Genomic DNA, 17,474 nt, shown 5'->3' with positions numbered 1-17,474 from the left:
CCATCCATCCATCCATCCATCCATCCATCCATCCATCCATCCATCCATCCAACCAACCAAATAAATAAATAAATAAATAAAATGCAACTCCTCCTTGAGGCCCTTGTTGACTCCCACAGGTTTGAAGTTGACTGTTCCTCTCCATGAATACCTCTACTCTCTGTAACACATGTAAGACATTTTGTATAGTGCCTCTTGAATTATCAGTTATCTTTACATACACTCAGAATATATCTAACTGAGATGCTTTTCAACTATAGTATAAGCTCCTTCCTGGTAGATGGTTACTGTGTCTCATCTCATACTTATCTGCAGTTGCTAAATATGTGTTAGCTGATTTGGTAACATTTTTATAGAGTTTCTTAAAATTGTCATTCCAAAGACCCTCTTGAAAGTAATATGTTATATCATACTAGATTTGTTCATTTTATACTGTTCTAAGTTACAGTAGCAATAGGCCAGAGTATCATTAAATTAGGTAAATAATGATCATTATTAATATCCTCGCTGAGCATGGTGGCTCATGCCTGTAATCTCAATACTTTGGGAGGCTGAAGCAGATGGGATCACTTGAGGTCAGGAGTTTGAGACTATCCTGGCCAACATGGTGAAACCCTGTCTCTACTAAAAATACAAAAATTAGTTGGGTGTGGTGGTAAGTGCCTGTAATCCCAGCTATTCAGGAGGCTGAGGCAGGAGAATCACTTGAACCTGGGGGGCGGAGGTTGTAGTGAGCTGAGATCGCACCACTGCACTCCAGCCTGGGCGACAGAGTGAGACTCAAACAACAACAACAACAACAACGACAAAAAACAAACCTCAACCCCTTTGATTTCCAAAGGAAAATGCGGTGTATTAAGCGATCCACTGGGTACAGAAATAAAAAACAGAAAAAAAAAATTGCTTTTGATATCCTTTAAAAATTTTGTTTTATGTAAGCTTTTATATAATTTATCAGTAGTTTGTATACGTAAGTTATAAACAAACATAATTGAGTTGTGTGAATTTTTTTTACCTGATGAGGTATACGATTATGTAAGTATGAAGACAACTGCCAAGGAGTATTCTACGTGATCCCTGAAGCTTGAGTAGATGGCATAACCAATCCTAGCAGAAATCATTATTCACATTTTTAAACACTGACAAACTTTTCTAAGAAAATGTTTATACAAAATGAAACCAATTCTATGTTTTATTATAGACTGAGCATTAGTACAAAAAAAACCCACTAATGCTACAGAATTAAACCTCATGTTAGGGATTTAGTATGTCAAAAGTCCTCTTAAACACATTTTGTTTTAATGAAAAAATGGTGAACCTATCCCCAATAAACCTTTCTTTAACGCAAAAATTAAGGGCATGTAACTTTTTTCTGTTATTCATTATTTGTTTTATGTAAACATTAACTTTTTACTTATTTTATTCTATAAATGTTGATCTCTTAAATTCAAAGGCATAATTTGCTACACCATAAGAATTACTACACTAATGAGTACATTAATGAACACATAAGGAAAGAGCATGGAATTAAGAACGCCTGGTTCCACCATTACTTTTGTTATGTAACCTTGGGTAAGTCACTGCCAGTTTGTGTTTTCTCATGTGTCCAATGAGAGTGCTGGACTGGATTATTCTAATATCCTTTTCAAAGTCTAATATTATGTGATTCTTACTAAATTAAATTACTATAAGCAACAACAAATAGGCTGGCTATTTTCTTTACATAATGTGCTCAATTATCCACTTATGTTATTTTTACGTCTTTGGAAAAAGATGTCTCAGGCTGTTAAGGTGCTTGCACAAAAAGGGTAAAGATGGATGGCTACTGGTGTACTTATGTATGCTCTGGCACCAAGAAATTCCTATTACTGTACTTTACATGTAGGTACGTGGTCATTCTAAAGTCTCTACATGCATAAGGTGAAAATATACAACAGTGTATATTTTAAGAGGTGTTTAGCCAGTTACAAAAGATAAACACTGTGTGATTCTACTTATATGAAGTACTTAGAGTGGTCAAATTCATAATTCATAGACAGAAAGTAGAATTGTGGTTGCCAGAGGTTATGGGGAGGGTGAATGGGGAGTTGTTTAATGGTTAATAGTTACAGTTTTGCAAGATGAAGAGTTCTGGAGAAGGATGGTGGTGATGGCTGTACAATATAAATGTTCTTAATGCCAATAAACTGTACATTTAAAAATGGTGAAGATGGTAAATTATTATGCATATCACATTTTATAAAAGGTGTTATGACAATCTTTTATTTTCTTTAAAAATGGTTATAAGAAAAATCTACCTCAAAAAAACCCATGAATTTATAAAACATAGTATTCACATAAAAAACATTTTTCAAACACATTACCTTCTTCTCTACCTTAAAATCAAAATGTTTGAGCACGTATAATCAGCCTGACAAGTTGGAATCAATGAAATTCTTAACTGTTAATGTTATTTGGTGCCTGCATTTTGGGTTAGTCTTTTATAAAATAAAACATTACTCTTTTACAAATAGCATATTTGTAAAAATAAGTTTATTCCTTGTAGGAGAGCTGAGTGGAGAAAGTTCCTTCACCATGTGTAAAAGCATAGATCTGAATATCAGTAAACTTGGATTCTGGCGAAGCTTTCTGGGGTTCAGTTGCCTCTTTTGTAAATAAATTGTTGTGATGATTAAACGAGGGGGTGCAGGTAGAAGTGTTTTGTGTATGATCTGGCATGGTTTGACCACCATTAATTATTACATATGTTATACACTTATCTTTATGTGTCTTTCCTTGTCATATTAGGTTTATGAGGACATAAATGGTAAGCTTAAAAAGTTAAAACTTTGTAGTGGCGGGCGCCTGTAATCCCAGCTACTTGGGAGGCTGAGGCAGGAGAATCGCTTGAACTCGGGAGGCGGAGGTTGCAGTGAGCTGAGATCATGACACTGCACTCCAGCCTGGCGACAGAGTGAGACTCCGTCTCAAACACAAACAAACAAACAAACAAACAAACAAACAAACAAACAAAGTTAAACTTGGAAAGTAGTCATTAGAAACTAAAAATATGCTTTTTAGTGGTAGGGTTATTTTAAATCACCAAATATTTACATTTTTCAAATTATTTATAATGCTTCTTAACACACTTTTTAGGAATAATTGGTTTCAGTGGAATACTTATACTAACATTTAATACAAAACAAATAAAACAAAAAAACTAGTTAAGCCAACGTGCTGTTGGAAAATGACTGTATTAGCCAGTTATGAGAAAATAATTGATAAATTCTTTAATAATTAAAAAAAATAAAAGTTTGGTTTGCTAAATACAGTTTAAACATACAGATTAATAAATTAAGTAATTCATATTATTACAGAAAGACCCTACTGTCACTTTAGAAAGTATTTGTCTCAAACTTCCCACTCCAGAAATGTTGAATATATTTATCTGAAAGTTAATGCACAACCCAACTGAAAAGTTTACCTCTCAAAAGATCCTACTTGGTAACCAATAATTTGAAAACTCTGAATTGTTTTACTGTTTCTCTTGTCACAAAAAGGATTCTCTTTGTAATTTTATAATTAAAAAGTTCTTTTTACAGAAAAAGAACACATATGTTACAGATGGCTCCCAGTAAAGCTGCTATTCAAAATATGAAATCCTTTTTTCTATTTTAACTCACTGTTCTATTCAAGATATGGGTTCTTAATAAATACGTCTTGGGAAATAATGTGGCATGACTGGTCAACATTTTTCTTTCTATAAATCAGAGGTATTAATACGGTTTCATTAGCCCTATGTAAACTTTAATCCTCACACAAACCGAGGAACAGAGAGACTGGTTCTTCAAATTCAGTGTACAGAATTCCAGTTGCCTGCTTTGAGAAGACTCTTGCAAAAAAAAGTTAATACTATGCTTAGTTTAAAAGAAAGGTAATTCCAGTTTATACCTTTTGAATCACCATGAACAAATTCCTGATTCACATATCGATCAATTTATTTCTGAAAATATGCAAACCTGTAAATTAAATCTGGCTTCTCAAGAATAAAGCTTAAAATTTTCTATTTGTCATTTAACAATTTCTATCAAGCAATGTTTTTTATGGTACAGAAAAAGCAGTGAAAACATTTAAGAAAGGGACAATAGATAAGTCTAATTTTAGGGCAGAAAGTAAATAGGATTTGCAAGTAATACTGAGAAAATATTTCTGCTAGGATCAACAATATACACTGGACTAGGACAGGTTAATGGTATGTTTATAAATACAAATAAATATTGAATTCTGATATTTAATATCTTTACTGAGGATAAAAAAGTAGCTTTATGCACTGCTAAATTTTATCCATATGTTCTGGAAAAGAACTTCAACTATATTTTCCTAAGTCTAGCAGATATCCAACTGTAAACACAAAGCCCACTGCAAAAAATGGGTTGAAAATTAAAGCTGAAGATAATCTTAAATTTGTATAATTGAAGTCTTATCAAATCAAAGTTGGATTCAGAAAACTCAGAACTCTCCATTTGGCTTTAAACATCTGAGTGTCTATTAAATAGCAGAAAATGAGTATAGCTCTATGGAACAAATGATACTTGACAAATATTCTGTCAACATTCAGAACACTGATGTTTCTAAATATTCTGCAGCAAAGCAAATAACCTAATAAAAGTCCAACCTTTGAATATATACTTAAGTGTAAACTGTCAAAACTATACTCAAATGAATGCATAGTAAATATTTATGAAAATGATATTCATAGAATAAGCAATACAAAGATAACATTTACAGAATACGAAAATTTATAAAATGAGATAAATATTTATATATTGTAACAAAACTACTTTCATGTGTGCATTAACTACAATACTAACAGGTTTTAAAGTAAGAGTGATGCTCCTTAGAGATCTCAGCTAGTTCTTCGACTTTGCTACCACATGACCTACATAACTCCATCAAAGTACTTGTCATATTATAGTGGAATTCTCTCTTTCTTGCGACTTCTCCCACCCTGCACTTGACTCTAGGTTGTTTCTTTATCCCTTGAGCCTAAAACAGTCCTTAGCCTATAGTAGATGCAGAAAGGACATTTCTTGAAAGAATAATGCAGAATTAAGGGAATTCTGGGAACCATGCCTACTAGGAATCACGTAGTTTTGTAACTACATATCTGAATTTCTAAGGGGGCTCAAACTGTGAATACACACTGAAAGATAAAGTCCTTGCCTATGACTACTGTAAGTAAACAAATATACTACCTGCATTACACGAAATAATCTAAGAATGAACCTGGGAGTCATAATTCACTTTTCCTTCCATCTCACTCCCACATAAGAAATTAAAATTCTGTAAATTTCATCTTTTCTGAAATATAGGCTCTTTACCCTTCCTCCCACTTGACTACAATGCATGTTCTGTATAATGTGAAGTAGCCCATATGTGACCAGTGAAAAGGAGAATAGTGGTAGCAAAACAGAGAGGTTATACTGGTTTACATGGGATTTTTTCCAAACATATTAATGTTTTGTGCCACAGGTAACTGCAGCTGAATATAAATTATGTTAATAGCTAAAATTAGCTACTATTTTTAATGCATGTATTTGCAGAACATGAGGTTTTTCAGTAATATTTATCTGCAGTAGAAATGACTGTACCTTCATCTTTGATGAGTTATATTAAATTTATTAAATAAGCAGATATTAAATAAGCTACTTAAATTATTAAATAAGCTACAATTATGTGTTAAGATGAGGAATAAAAGAGAAATGAAAGAACAGACAATTACCGATGATGACTACTTTGTTAAGTATAGTGTTAAGGGCTCTGAATACTTTCACTAAGTTGAGTCTATCCCAGGAACACAAGGTTGGTTTAACATTCAAAATACAATAAATGCAAAGGCTGGGTGGAGTGGCTCATGCCTGTAATCCCAACACTTTGGGAGGCTGAAGTCAGAGGATCACTTGAGACCAGGAGTTCAAGACCAGCCTGGGAAACATACCAAGACCCCTCTCTCCAGAAAAAAAAACAAAATTAGCCAGGCATGGTGGCACGTGCCTGTAGTCCTAGCTACTTGGGAGGCTGAGGTGGGAGAATCACTTGAGCCCAGGAGTTCGAGGCTGTGGTGAGCTACGATTATACCACTGCACTCCAGCCTGGGCAACAGGCTCCAAAAAAACAAAACCCAAAACCATACATATATATATGTATGTGTGTGTGTGTGTGTGTGTGTATGTATGTGTGTGTGTATATATATCTGGCAAAGTATAGATAACACATTTCTCAAAATTTCAACAATCCTCTTATCCTTATAGTACAGAAATTCTTGTAAGAACTTTACTTAACTCTCACATATTTCTATTAAAATATAAAATTTGACAATAAGAATTTTTATATTCTTTGTTCTAATATACATATTTTATATATTTCTTCTAATATATACACTTTTTTGTTCTAATATAGATTAGATATAATATATATAATATACATGTATATTCAATGTAATTCGTGTACTAACAACAACAAAAAGAAAAACCCTATCATCATCTCAGTAGGCAGACAAAAAACCTTTGATTCCTGTGTCTAGTTAGTGTCTAGTTAGAAAAGAAATTTAAAAAGAAAAAAGATTTTAAAAGCCTTTGAAAAAACCCAAAATCCATTCATGATAAAAACTCAGCAAACTTGGAACTGAAAGGACAGTAATTTTAAAGTAGTGGTTATAGCTATTTTCAATGTCTTAAAGGAAAATACGTTTATAATGAATGCAAGATAGGGCATCTCAAAAGAGAAATAAAAACTATGAAAAAAAGAATCAAATTGAAACTCTAGAACTAAAAAATACAATACTTAAAATAAATATAACCCAAGAAAGACACCATAAATAAGGCTTTCCAGTTTCTCTAATTTTTACTAGTTTACTTATGGACACTGCATTATAATTTTTAAAAATTTAAGACAGAAAAATATCAATGAACTATAATAAACATGTGGACTAGAGAAACTGATGTCCTCTTGATTTTTGTGTGTAGTTTTCAATTTCCTTGTATTTAAAATGAGTAATTTAATTAACCAAAAATTATGGACAGTTTCCTAAGGGTTTAAACACTGATGACATGAAGTCAAAAAAAAAAAAAAAAAAAAAAAAAAAAGTCTCTGTCCTCAAGGAACAATCTACAAGGAAGAGCTCGTAGTCTCTTAAGAACCCCTTCTATTGTTATAGTTGTGGAACTACCCACTGAGATTAATTCTATCCCAATAAGACCCAAAAGGAATACTGAACATATCTGGCAAAGTACAGATAACACATTTCTCAAAATTTCAACAATCCTATTAACCTTATAGTACAGAAATTCTTGTAAGGACTTTACTTGACTGAACTCTCACATATTTCTAGTAAAATACAAAATTTGACAATCAGAATTTTTATACATTTTTTGTTCTAAGAGATCTTTAGGGTAATTCTTTTTTCTAATCCGTTAATATATTTTGCATGTTTATAAAAAAGGCTTGAAACACTAGAGAAGGATGAAACTAAAGAATATTCACTAGATCCAAAAATGTGGAAATCGCAAGTTCAAGAGTCAGAAACCCTAAAGGCAATTTCACAAAATTTGTAAAATTTGAAGAAATTATTAGTGGATTAAAAATGGAAAATACCTAAAACTATGAAATAACATGAGGGCAAATGCATGCAACACAGCAGTTCAGAGCAGAGACTCTGGGATTAGATAGGGATTTATGTCTAGGGTTTACCATCTTCTATGATCCATGACCTTAATTAATTGTTCTATCTCTAGAACATCTATAAAGTATCACCAGATAACTGTAGGTTAAATGAGAAAACTAGCATTAGTCATATAGATTGATACAACTCTTTAGATAGGCATTTATGCTAACATTCCTGAAACGTATTCTCATGGTCTGTTAGTAAGTGTTGTTGGGGGAAATTTAAGATTCTATGAGTTTGGGCATCTGGTTTATTTCAGGGCTTCTCAGTCTTTAATATGTGAATGCATATTGAGAATTTCCAAAAGGGAAACATAATATTTTGCATTTCTAAAACTTATTTGACTGACCCCATTTGCAATGAGTATCTCAAGGTACTAGTATGTTCCACTGAAATCAAATTTCCAAAACTGTGACTTGGGTACTATGTATGACTATGAATAAGTTGATATCCTCTGATCCAGTAGATCGATCCCCCAGCATTTTTATAATATTAAAAAATGAATTCAATAAGAATGAAGACACTTTGTGCAGTGTTTTTATAATAGCAAAAATCGTAAGACCTCAATGTCCAATGATAGAGAAATAAAAATATATCAATGTCAAGGACTATCATGCAGCCAGAATGGAGACTAGAGCTGCATGAAAATGTTAAGACAATCCAATTTTCTACATGTATTAGGATTATAACAATAAAAAAAAAAAAAAATATATATATATATATATGGACAAAGAAAAGAACAGATGAAAACAAAACAAATTAATGTTCCAGATAGAACTGGAGTCACCCTTTTATTTAGTTTATATTTTATAATATTGTATATATGATAGACAGTGGTTAACTGTAAACAAAGACACAAAGGTAAGAATCTTGATTAAAAACTTTTAATACGTCTCTTCTCATATTAAGTTTGCTGATAATAAATGATATTTAAATTATAGGACCATTCAAAGACTGTCAGCAAGCAAAAGAAGCTGGGCATTCGGTCAGTGGGATTTATATGATTAAACCTGAAAACAGCAATGGACCAATGCAGTTATGGTGTGAAAACAGTTTGGATCCTGGGGGTTGGACTGTTATTCAGAAAAGAACAGATGGCTCTGTCAACTTCTTCAGAAATTGGGAAAATTATAAGGTAAATCAGTGATGCAGTCCTAAGGGAGGTAAAACAAACCCATTCTTGCAATAATGCAAGAAACAAGATGCTATGCAATAAATAAGATAATGTTTTTTCATTATCTACATCTGTCAAAAAAATGATTCTCATCTCTAGTTTTAAAGTGAAAATTAAATTGTAAAAAGAAAACAGAAGATATACTTTAAAATGATCCCTTTCAGTTTGGATGACTTATACTTACTACTTTACAAAAATTACTATTAGGAAAGAAATGTTGGGCTCTTTAAATGAACATGAGCGAGACCAGGAACACTTTTTAAGGATCTGGGTAGTATACTAGCTAATATTTTTAGTAGCTATGGATAAATTTTATTCTCATTTGCCTTTGTCTTAATTTGTAGGATTTGAAGCTAGGTCTGCAAATGATTACTGACACATTAGAAGCAAACAAACAAACAAAAAAAACAAAAAAAAAAACAACAGAATGACAATGTGTGGCTTATAAACCTCAAGTGACCAACTAAAATGGAAGCTCACATTACCACTTAAATGGCCAACATCTTTATGCTATCGAATGTTTAACACTTATCTATAAAAATGTTTACTATATGCTTATTTATGCACTCATGTTTCTTCACTTATTAACAGAAAGGGTTTGGAAACATCGACGGAGAATATTGGCTTGGACTGGAAAATATCTATATGCTTAGCAATCAAGATAATTACAAGTTACTGATTGAATTAGAAGACTGGAGTGATAAAAAAGTCTATGCAGAATACAGCAGCTTTCGTCTGGAACCCGAAAGTGAATTCTACAGACTGCGCCTGGGAACTTACCAGGGAAATGCAGGGGATTCTATGATGTGGCATAATGGTAAACAATTCACCACACTGGACAGAGATAAAGATATGTATGCAGGTAAGTATGAAAAACTTTCATTCTTTGTAGAATAATCATCTTTCTATACATTAAATAGAATCTACTAATATATATGCTACTAAAGTCTTTTCAAAAAGGTCAGTTTTGGTCACTGTGACAGGAAGTATAACCTGCTGAAAGAAATAGCTTTTAAGATCTCTTCTATAAGGCAATCCCAAAGTGTGATCTATGTGAAAAACAAAGTTCTAGGAAAAAAACACAAAGCAAAACAGAAACACATTCATCCGGAAATAAAGTGCAAGTGCCTACAATTCATAACAACTTAACACCTACCATGTGCCAGGCACTATTGTAGGTGCTGGGGATATAGCAGTGAACAAAGTTCCTGCCCTTTGGAGCTTACTCACTGGAGGAGAGACAAAACAATTTGTTAGATGGCAATAAGTACTCTCAAAAATAAAGCTGAGTAAGAAAATAGAAAGTGGTGGGCAGCAAGGCCTGGGATGGGGGCTATTTTATATGGGTTCGCCAGGAAAAGCTACTGTGAGAAAGTAACATTTGAATAAAGACTTGCAAGGAGTGAAGGATGCAAGCCATCTGGATACATGGTGTAAGAGCATTTCTTTGAGGGGGAAAACCAAGATGACTGTGACACGTGGCATAGGAATAACAAAAAAGCTTGATTCAGAGGGGAAATTAATATTTTCATTAGAAAGAAACAACTAGACCATCCACATAATTTCAAATTTAGTTTTCATATGCTTTTGACTTTTTAACCCAGCTTTCTGGTCCTGATAAACAGATTCCCCCCCAACAATTCTCCCCTATCCCTGCCTCAAACTGGTTTTTCTCTCCAGCTGTATTTTGGCAAACAGCACACAGGTCTTTATTTTAACCAATTTCACACTGGTAAACAAGAAAAGAAGAGAGATATGACCATAACTTATGTCTTATTTACAGAAACTCATTTGACTGCTGGTTTTATTTTACTTTGTATTATTTTTTGCTATTTTATTTTGAAAATTCAGTTTTCCTCAGACTTTTACCTTCTTCTGTATCTTTCCTTCCCAATTTCTTCCTCTGTAACTCTTTCACATATAAACACTGCTTGCATCTACTCTACCTAGAAAATTAAATCCCCCCTTTTTTTAAAAAGGCACATTTTCAGCAAGCAAAGAGCAAGATTTAAAAAAAGGCAATTCAAGTAATCTTTCAAGTAGTTGATGCAACAGCAATAAAATAAGTGAAGACATTTAAAACTGCTAAGATAAAGGTAACTGGAATTAGTAAGGGAAGTTCAAATTAAAGGCAGAATAAGTTTTTGATGATTGCAGAGTACCACACCCAGAAGAAACTTTTACATTTATATCTATATTTTTTCCTCAAAGGAAACTGCGCCCACTTTCATAAAGGAGGCTGGTGGTACAATGCCTGTGCACATTCTAACCTAAATGGAGTATGGTACAGAGGAGGCCATTACAGAAGCAAGCACCAAGATGGAATTTTCTGGGCCGAATACAGAGGCGGGTCATACTCCTTAAGAGCAGTTCAGATGATGATCAAACCTATTGACTGAAGAGAGACACTCGCCAATTTAAATGACACAGAACTTTGTACTTTTCAGTTCTTAAAAATGTAAATGTTACATGTGTATTACCTGGCACAATTTATTTCTACACATAAAGTTTTTTAAATGAATTTTACCTTAACTATAGAAGGGGAATCTATAAATGTAGTTTCATCTGTTGTCAATTACTGCAGAAAATTATGTGTATCCACGTCCTAATTATTTTAAAAATTATGTTGACTAAATACAAAGTTTGTTTCCTAAAATGTAAATATTTGCAAATCTTAGCTATATTTTAAATCATAACTAAATAACATGTTCAAGATACTTAACAATTTATTTAAAATCTAAGATTGCTCTAACTTCTAGTGAAAAAAATATTTTTAAAATTTCAGCCAAATAATGCATTTTATTTATAAAAATATAGACAGAAAATTAGGGAGAAACCTCTAGTTTTGCCAATAGAAAATACTTCTTCCATTGAATAAAAGCTATTTCAAACTGAATTTGTGCCTTTCACATGGAATGATTATATCTGAATTCTTAACAACATATCCTATGTTGATTTTCCCAAAACAACATGACCTATAGTATTAAATACATATCGTTTTTAAAAATAAAAAATCCCCACAAATTATGCATGCATTATTTAAATGATCAATTTATAAAGACAAATCTATGAATGAATTTGTTTTCTCATATTTCTTCATATGATATGCTGAACGCCAAAATCTCCAGAAATGCATTTTACGTAGTTTTAGAATCAGTAAAATATTAGTATTACAAAAATGCAGAATATTTAGTGTGCTACAGATCTGAATTATAATTCTAATTTATTACTACTTTTTTTCTAATTTACTGATCTTACTATTATAAAGAAAACAAACCCCAACCTATCTGCAATTCAAATCAGAAAGTTTGGACAGCTTTCCAAGTATTAGTGCATACTTTGAACAGGTGCGACTAAAATTCAAGGAACTGTTGGCTGTTTTCCCAATACTGAGAATTCAACAGCTCCAGAGCAGAAACCACAGGGGCACAGCTAGTCCAAACTGCTAATTTCATTTTACAGTGTGTATAATGCTTAGTCTCACAGTGTCTTTGCAAACAACAACTTTACTAGTGACTTTCTGGAACAATTTCCTTCCAGAAACATATATTCACTGACCTTCCCTTAATTTATTTGTGAAGTTAAAATTTTAAAGATAGCTCATGAAACTTTTGCTTAAGCAAAAAGAAAATCTTGAATTGAAATATGTGAGGCAAACTATGCATGGGAATGGTTTAATGTGAAGATAATCATTTGGACAACTCAAGTCCATCAACATGATCAATGTTTTTCATCTACCACATCTCAAAATAAAACTTCTGGTGAAACAAATTAAACAAAATATCCAAACCTCATAGTGGCATTATTATTTGTTTTACCTGTGGTCCTCTTAAACTGGTTTTTCAGTCCCTCTCCTCTTCCTCCAGAACCGAAGAATCTGTAATAAGATTCCTGGAAGGAACTGGGCATCTAACTGCTATACCAAATCTTAAGTGAATAAAACTTTACCAAGGCATCTCAGTTATTGAAAGCACTATATCATTTCATTTAAACATCCAAAACTTTATCAAAGACAAGTCTTACAGAATTTTCACAGAAGAACATTATTAAAACTGGAATGTGAAAGTCAACACACAACCTTGGAAAAGTAGGCTGAATGCTAAACTGCCTTAGCCAATGGGCCCATTCTGCTCTCCTTCAGAGGGCTGATTTATTTTACTCTGAAGTTCCTAGACAGCATAATAACTTGGGCAACTAAGTTTCTTGAGAGAAGAAAATAAGAAGTGGTATTATATGATAGTTAGTGCAGGTTCTGAAGTCAGAACTGCTTGGGTCCGTGGCCCAGCTCTACCACTTGCTAGTTGTGTTACCTTGAGCAATTTATAAACTCCTGGCTCAGCTTTCCTGTCTATAAAATGGGGTATAATATCTAGCTCATGTGGTTTTTGTGATGATCAAATAAATGAGTTAATACAGGTAAAACATTAAGAATAATGCTTGACACGTGTAAGTACTCAGTAGATTTAAACTATCATATTATTACTACTGATCTATGTACTTTCTGCAATACAAATCATAGCACCTTGAATAGACTATGTGATTAACAAATGTGTTTTAAAAACAATACCTGGGCTGGGCACGGTGGCTTACGCCTGTAATCCCAAGACTCTGGGAGGCCGAGGCAGGTGGATCACTTGAGTTCAGGAGTTCAAGACCAGCCTGGCCAACATGGTAAAACTCCATCTCTTCTGAAAACACAAAAATTAGCCAGGTGTGGCATGTGCCTGTAATCCCAGCTACTCGGGAGTCTGAGGCAGGAGAACTGCTTGCAGTGGGCCGAGATTACGCCTCTGCACTCAAGCCTGGGGGACACAGTGAGACTCCTTCTCAAAAAAACAAGACAAAACAAAATCCAAGTTTTCGGGTATGAAATTACATTGATACATTATCTTCACTTGCAAATCTAACAGAGCCATGCCAGCTGTTATAGCAGGCAGTTAAGCGGCTGGACCACAAATAAAAAGAAACTTTCTTAGAGACATAGTATGAACTTCAGCCTAAAGAGAGTCTTGCGAAAGATCAGGTTAGCTCATTTGTGTGACAGGCAGGGTCCAAGAGCTACCTGCTTTGCAGGTCATCTAGGAATAAAGATGGGTTTGCCTTATCTTCGGCAAGATTGAACTACAACCTTCCCTTAGAGCTGGTTTATAGAAGGATTCTTTTTTAAATTTTTCTTTTTTTTTTTAAGACAGGCCACTATGTCACCCAGGTTGGAGTGTAGTGACACGATCTTAGCTCACTGTAACCTCGAATTCCTGGGCTCAAGCAATCCTCCCACCTTAGCTTCCTGAGTAGCTGGGACTACAGGTACATGCTACCATGCTCAGCTAATTTTTGTATTTCCTTTGTAGAGATGGGGTCTCACTGTGTTGCCCAGGCTGGTCTCAAACTCCTGGCCTCAAGTGATTCTCTCACCTTGGACTCCCTAAGCACTGGGATTACAGGTGTGAGCCACTGTGTCCAGTCAAGAAAGATTTTTTATGTTGTTACTGTTAATAAGTTAATGAATTTTATCCTACAATAGATTTAGACTCTATTCTGGACTAAATGGGAGGCCATGATTGCCTAGAACACTTGACCTCTCTGAAGCAGATTTTAAAAATTTGAGATTTTGGAAAATGCCAAAATTAGATAGCAACTTGAAATTTGGTAGACACCTACAAATACACTATCTCTGGGCTTCATGCCTGGTAGTATAAAGATCAATTTTCATTCTGCTGTTTACTTAACTCTGAGTCATGATAGGAGAGTGCTATTCTCTTAGCATTGTATTTCTTAGGACTCCTGCTGGTAATACAAGGAGAATAAACCTTCTGCAATCACAAAAACACTTCAAATAACTTATAAATCTGTACTAAAGTAATATGGTTTACATGTATTTAACTTAATCTTTGTAGTAAGTTAAAGATTATACCCTAACAAGTTTTTAGTCTTTTTATTCTAGTGTCTGTGAAAGATACCCAAGTAAGAAAAGAATGATTCCACTTACAATGCTGTGACCTTGCCCTGAAAAAAAGGCCATCTTATCTTAAACTAGCTCACTTTTCCGTTTTTTTTTTTTCTTCTTGATACAGAGTTTTGCTCTTGTTGCCCAGGCTGAAGTGCAATGGCACGATCTTGGCTCACTGCAACCTCTGCCTCCTAGGTTCAAGCTATTCTCCTGCCTCAGCCTCCCCAGTAGCTGGGATTACAGGCGTTTGCCACCACACCCAGCTAATTTTTGTATTTTCAGTAGAGATGGCATTTCACCATGTTGGTCAGGCTAGTCTCGAACTCCTGACCTCAGGTGATCCGCCTGCCTTGGCCTCCCAAAGTGCTGGGATTACAGGCATGAGCCACCATGCCCAGCAACTTTTTAGTTTTATCAGTGGAGTTAACTGGTATCAAGTTATAATTCTATACATAATTATAGGAAAGACTGATGAATGAACTCAAAATTTTAACCTAAACACAGATACCCCAAATTTTAATGTAATCCATCATGCTTTCTTTGAGCTGTGAATGAAATGCGTATCTTTATAGCAAGTCAATTTAATCTCCTTTGTCTCAGTTTTTTTCACCCGTAAAATACAAATAATATCATTTACTTTATAAAACTGCTGTTACGTATTAGATAATCTATATAAAGTACACTGTCAGCTATATAGGCCTAAGTGTTGAATAAATGTTACTGAAATTATTATTTTCCTGCCAAAGCTTGCTTAAAAAAATTACAAAACTGTGAAATATTCAGAGTTGGAAACACCACGGGCAAAACTGTTGTCAGGGGAATCTGATTCCGTTTACAATTAGCATGCAGATCTGTATAGCTGCTATTCTTATTTTTTTAGAAAGACAAGGCACTTAAAGAAAACACTATGAACATGGGGATGCAATTAACACAACCCCACCCCCAGCTCTTTTATTTCAGAAGTCTTTGGTCTAAAGTAAACTTCAGAAAACACATCAACAAAGAACTTAGAAGAATTTTAAATATATAAAAGAGTGAGGGTAAAAAAAATATATAAATGAGGTAATGGAAAATGGGGATGTAATTCTGGCTAAAGAAAAGGGCTAGCTGCCATGTGGTCAGAGCTTATTCTCGAATCCAAAAGAAAATCAGTGAAGATGCTTTACTGCTGTTTCAGCTTACAATATATAACAACATATAATTAAAAGAATAGGGTAATCTATAATGTATATTATTGACAAATCAAACCAAAGAAAGAAAAATGGAATAAAACTTAAAAAATTAAAAGCCAGTGACATTTTTTGATCATTAGGCATTTTTGAGATCAGTGTCAGAGCCTCATATATTGAAGAAAAATTATATCAAAGGAGAGGAAAAATCTCCTTTTAATTCCTACAGATCAGCAAAAAGACTTGGACTTTGTTGAAATTATCTGAATAGAAATATGAATAAAAAACTCTTATTTTTGAAAATATTTTTACATGAGTTAGAAATTTCTAAAACTAAATAACTATATTCTACTGAATATTTAACAATTCAATCTATGCAAAAATGACTGAAAACCAAATTGGTAAGATTCTTATCATTTTAGATACATTTTAAAAATGTCATTAACTATGATAAGGACACTACTAAGAATGTAAGGCACAAGGCAATGATATGCATCTCTACCAGGATATAGAAAAGAGGAGATACCATTCATGAGGTAATGATATCCTGGACCTGTGTTATTACAGAAATATTAAGTTCTATAAAGGCAGGGACAAAGCCCATTGTAATCTCCTGCTATATATTTAGCAACAAGCACAGGGCTAAGTAAATACTAGGTGCCAGCTGAGGCATCAAAAACAATACAAAATAACCACAACAACAAAAATCAGGGGTGGGTAAGGAGTTGAGTTGATCCATGCAAATATGCCACACAAATACATTTATTGTTTAAACAGAAATTAAATCAAAATTACTGAAACAATGGGAAGAGCCTGAAAGGGATATTTAGTTGAACCAAGAAACATTTATTATATGACTACTTTTGTTCTAGATGCTATAAGGATAAACCCTTAAACCAAGACAAATAGGGGCTTACATTCTGTTGAGGAGGAGACAGATTAATGAAAATATCATAAATAGGGTGCTTTGCAGAGAGCAGTAGGCAAGGAACACTATATTACAGAGGGTTATAAGAACAGCATTTCTCTTCTAACAAAAAAGTCCTATTATGAAAACCTGACATATTAAATTAAAAATTAAATGGCAAAGGGGAAGGAGAAGTCTCTCTCCAATAGAAAAAATGAGTCATATCTAGATCCATCAAAAGAGTATATTCTACAGAGGGCTAGAGATTGTACAAAAACTTTTCTGTTACATTCTGCTTCTACTTAATAGGAAACAGTATAGAGTACTGCAACAATTTACTGATTTCCATGGTTCAAAAAATACGTTTTTTTTTTTTTTTTTTGAGATGGAGTCTTGCTCTGTCACCCAAGCTGGAGTGCCACGGTGCGATCTAGGCTCAATGCAGCCTCCACCCCTGGGTTCAAGCAATTCTCCTGCTTCAGCCTCCTGAGTAGCTGGAAGTACAGGCATGTGCCACCACACCCAGCTACTTTTTTGCATTTTTTAGTAGAGACATGGTTTTGCCATGTTGG

The 17,474-nt window shown here is 33.8% G+C and overlaps 2 protein-coding genes across 4 annotated transcripts in view; one reads left to right on the top strand and one right to left on the bottom strand.

The window, feature by feature from the left end:
• Window positions 1-12,668, top strand: part of ANGPTL1 (angiopoietin like 1) — a 21,425-nt gene extending 8,757 nt beyond the window's left edge. For both annotated transcript variants that reach the window (XM_023231277.2, XM_023231276.2), the window contains 3 exons: window positions 8,644-8,837; window positions 9,468-9,738; window positions 11,088-12,668. In XM_023231277.2, coding sequence (XP_023087045.1) covers window positions 8,644-8,837; window positions 9,468-9,738; window positions 11,088-11,275 — 653 coding nt within the window. In that variant the 3' untranslated portion in view covers window positions 11,276-12,668. The remainder of the gene's footprint in view (window positions 1-8,643; window positions 8,838-9,467; window positions 9,739-11,087) is intronic.
• Window positions 1-17,474, bottom strand: part of RALGPS2 (Ral GEF with PH domain and SH3 binding motif 2) — a 198,967-nt gene that overhangs the window by 60,297 nt on the left and 121,196 nt on the right. The gene's annotated exons all lie outside the window — the stretch shown is intronic.

This window comes from Piliocolobus tephrosceles, chromosome 1 (genome assembly GCF_002776525.5).
Source record: "Piliocolobus tephrosceles isolate RC106 chromosome 1, ASM277652v3, whole genome shotgun sequence".
NCBI classification, from domain to species: Eukaryota; Metazoa; Chordata; class Mammalia; order Primates; family Cercopithecidae; genus Piliocolobus; species Piliocolobus tephrosceles.
The sequence above is the reverse complement of the archived record's forward strand: the minus strand, read 5'-3'. Positions and strand labels throughout refer to the sequence as shown.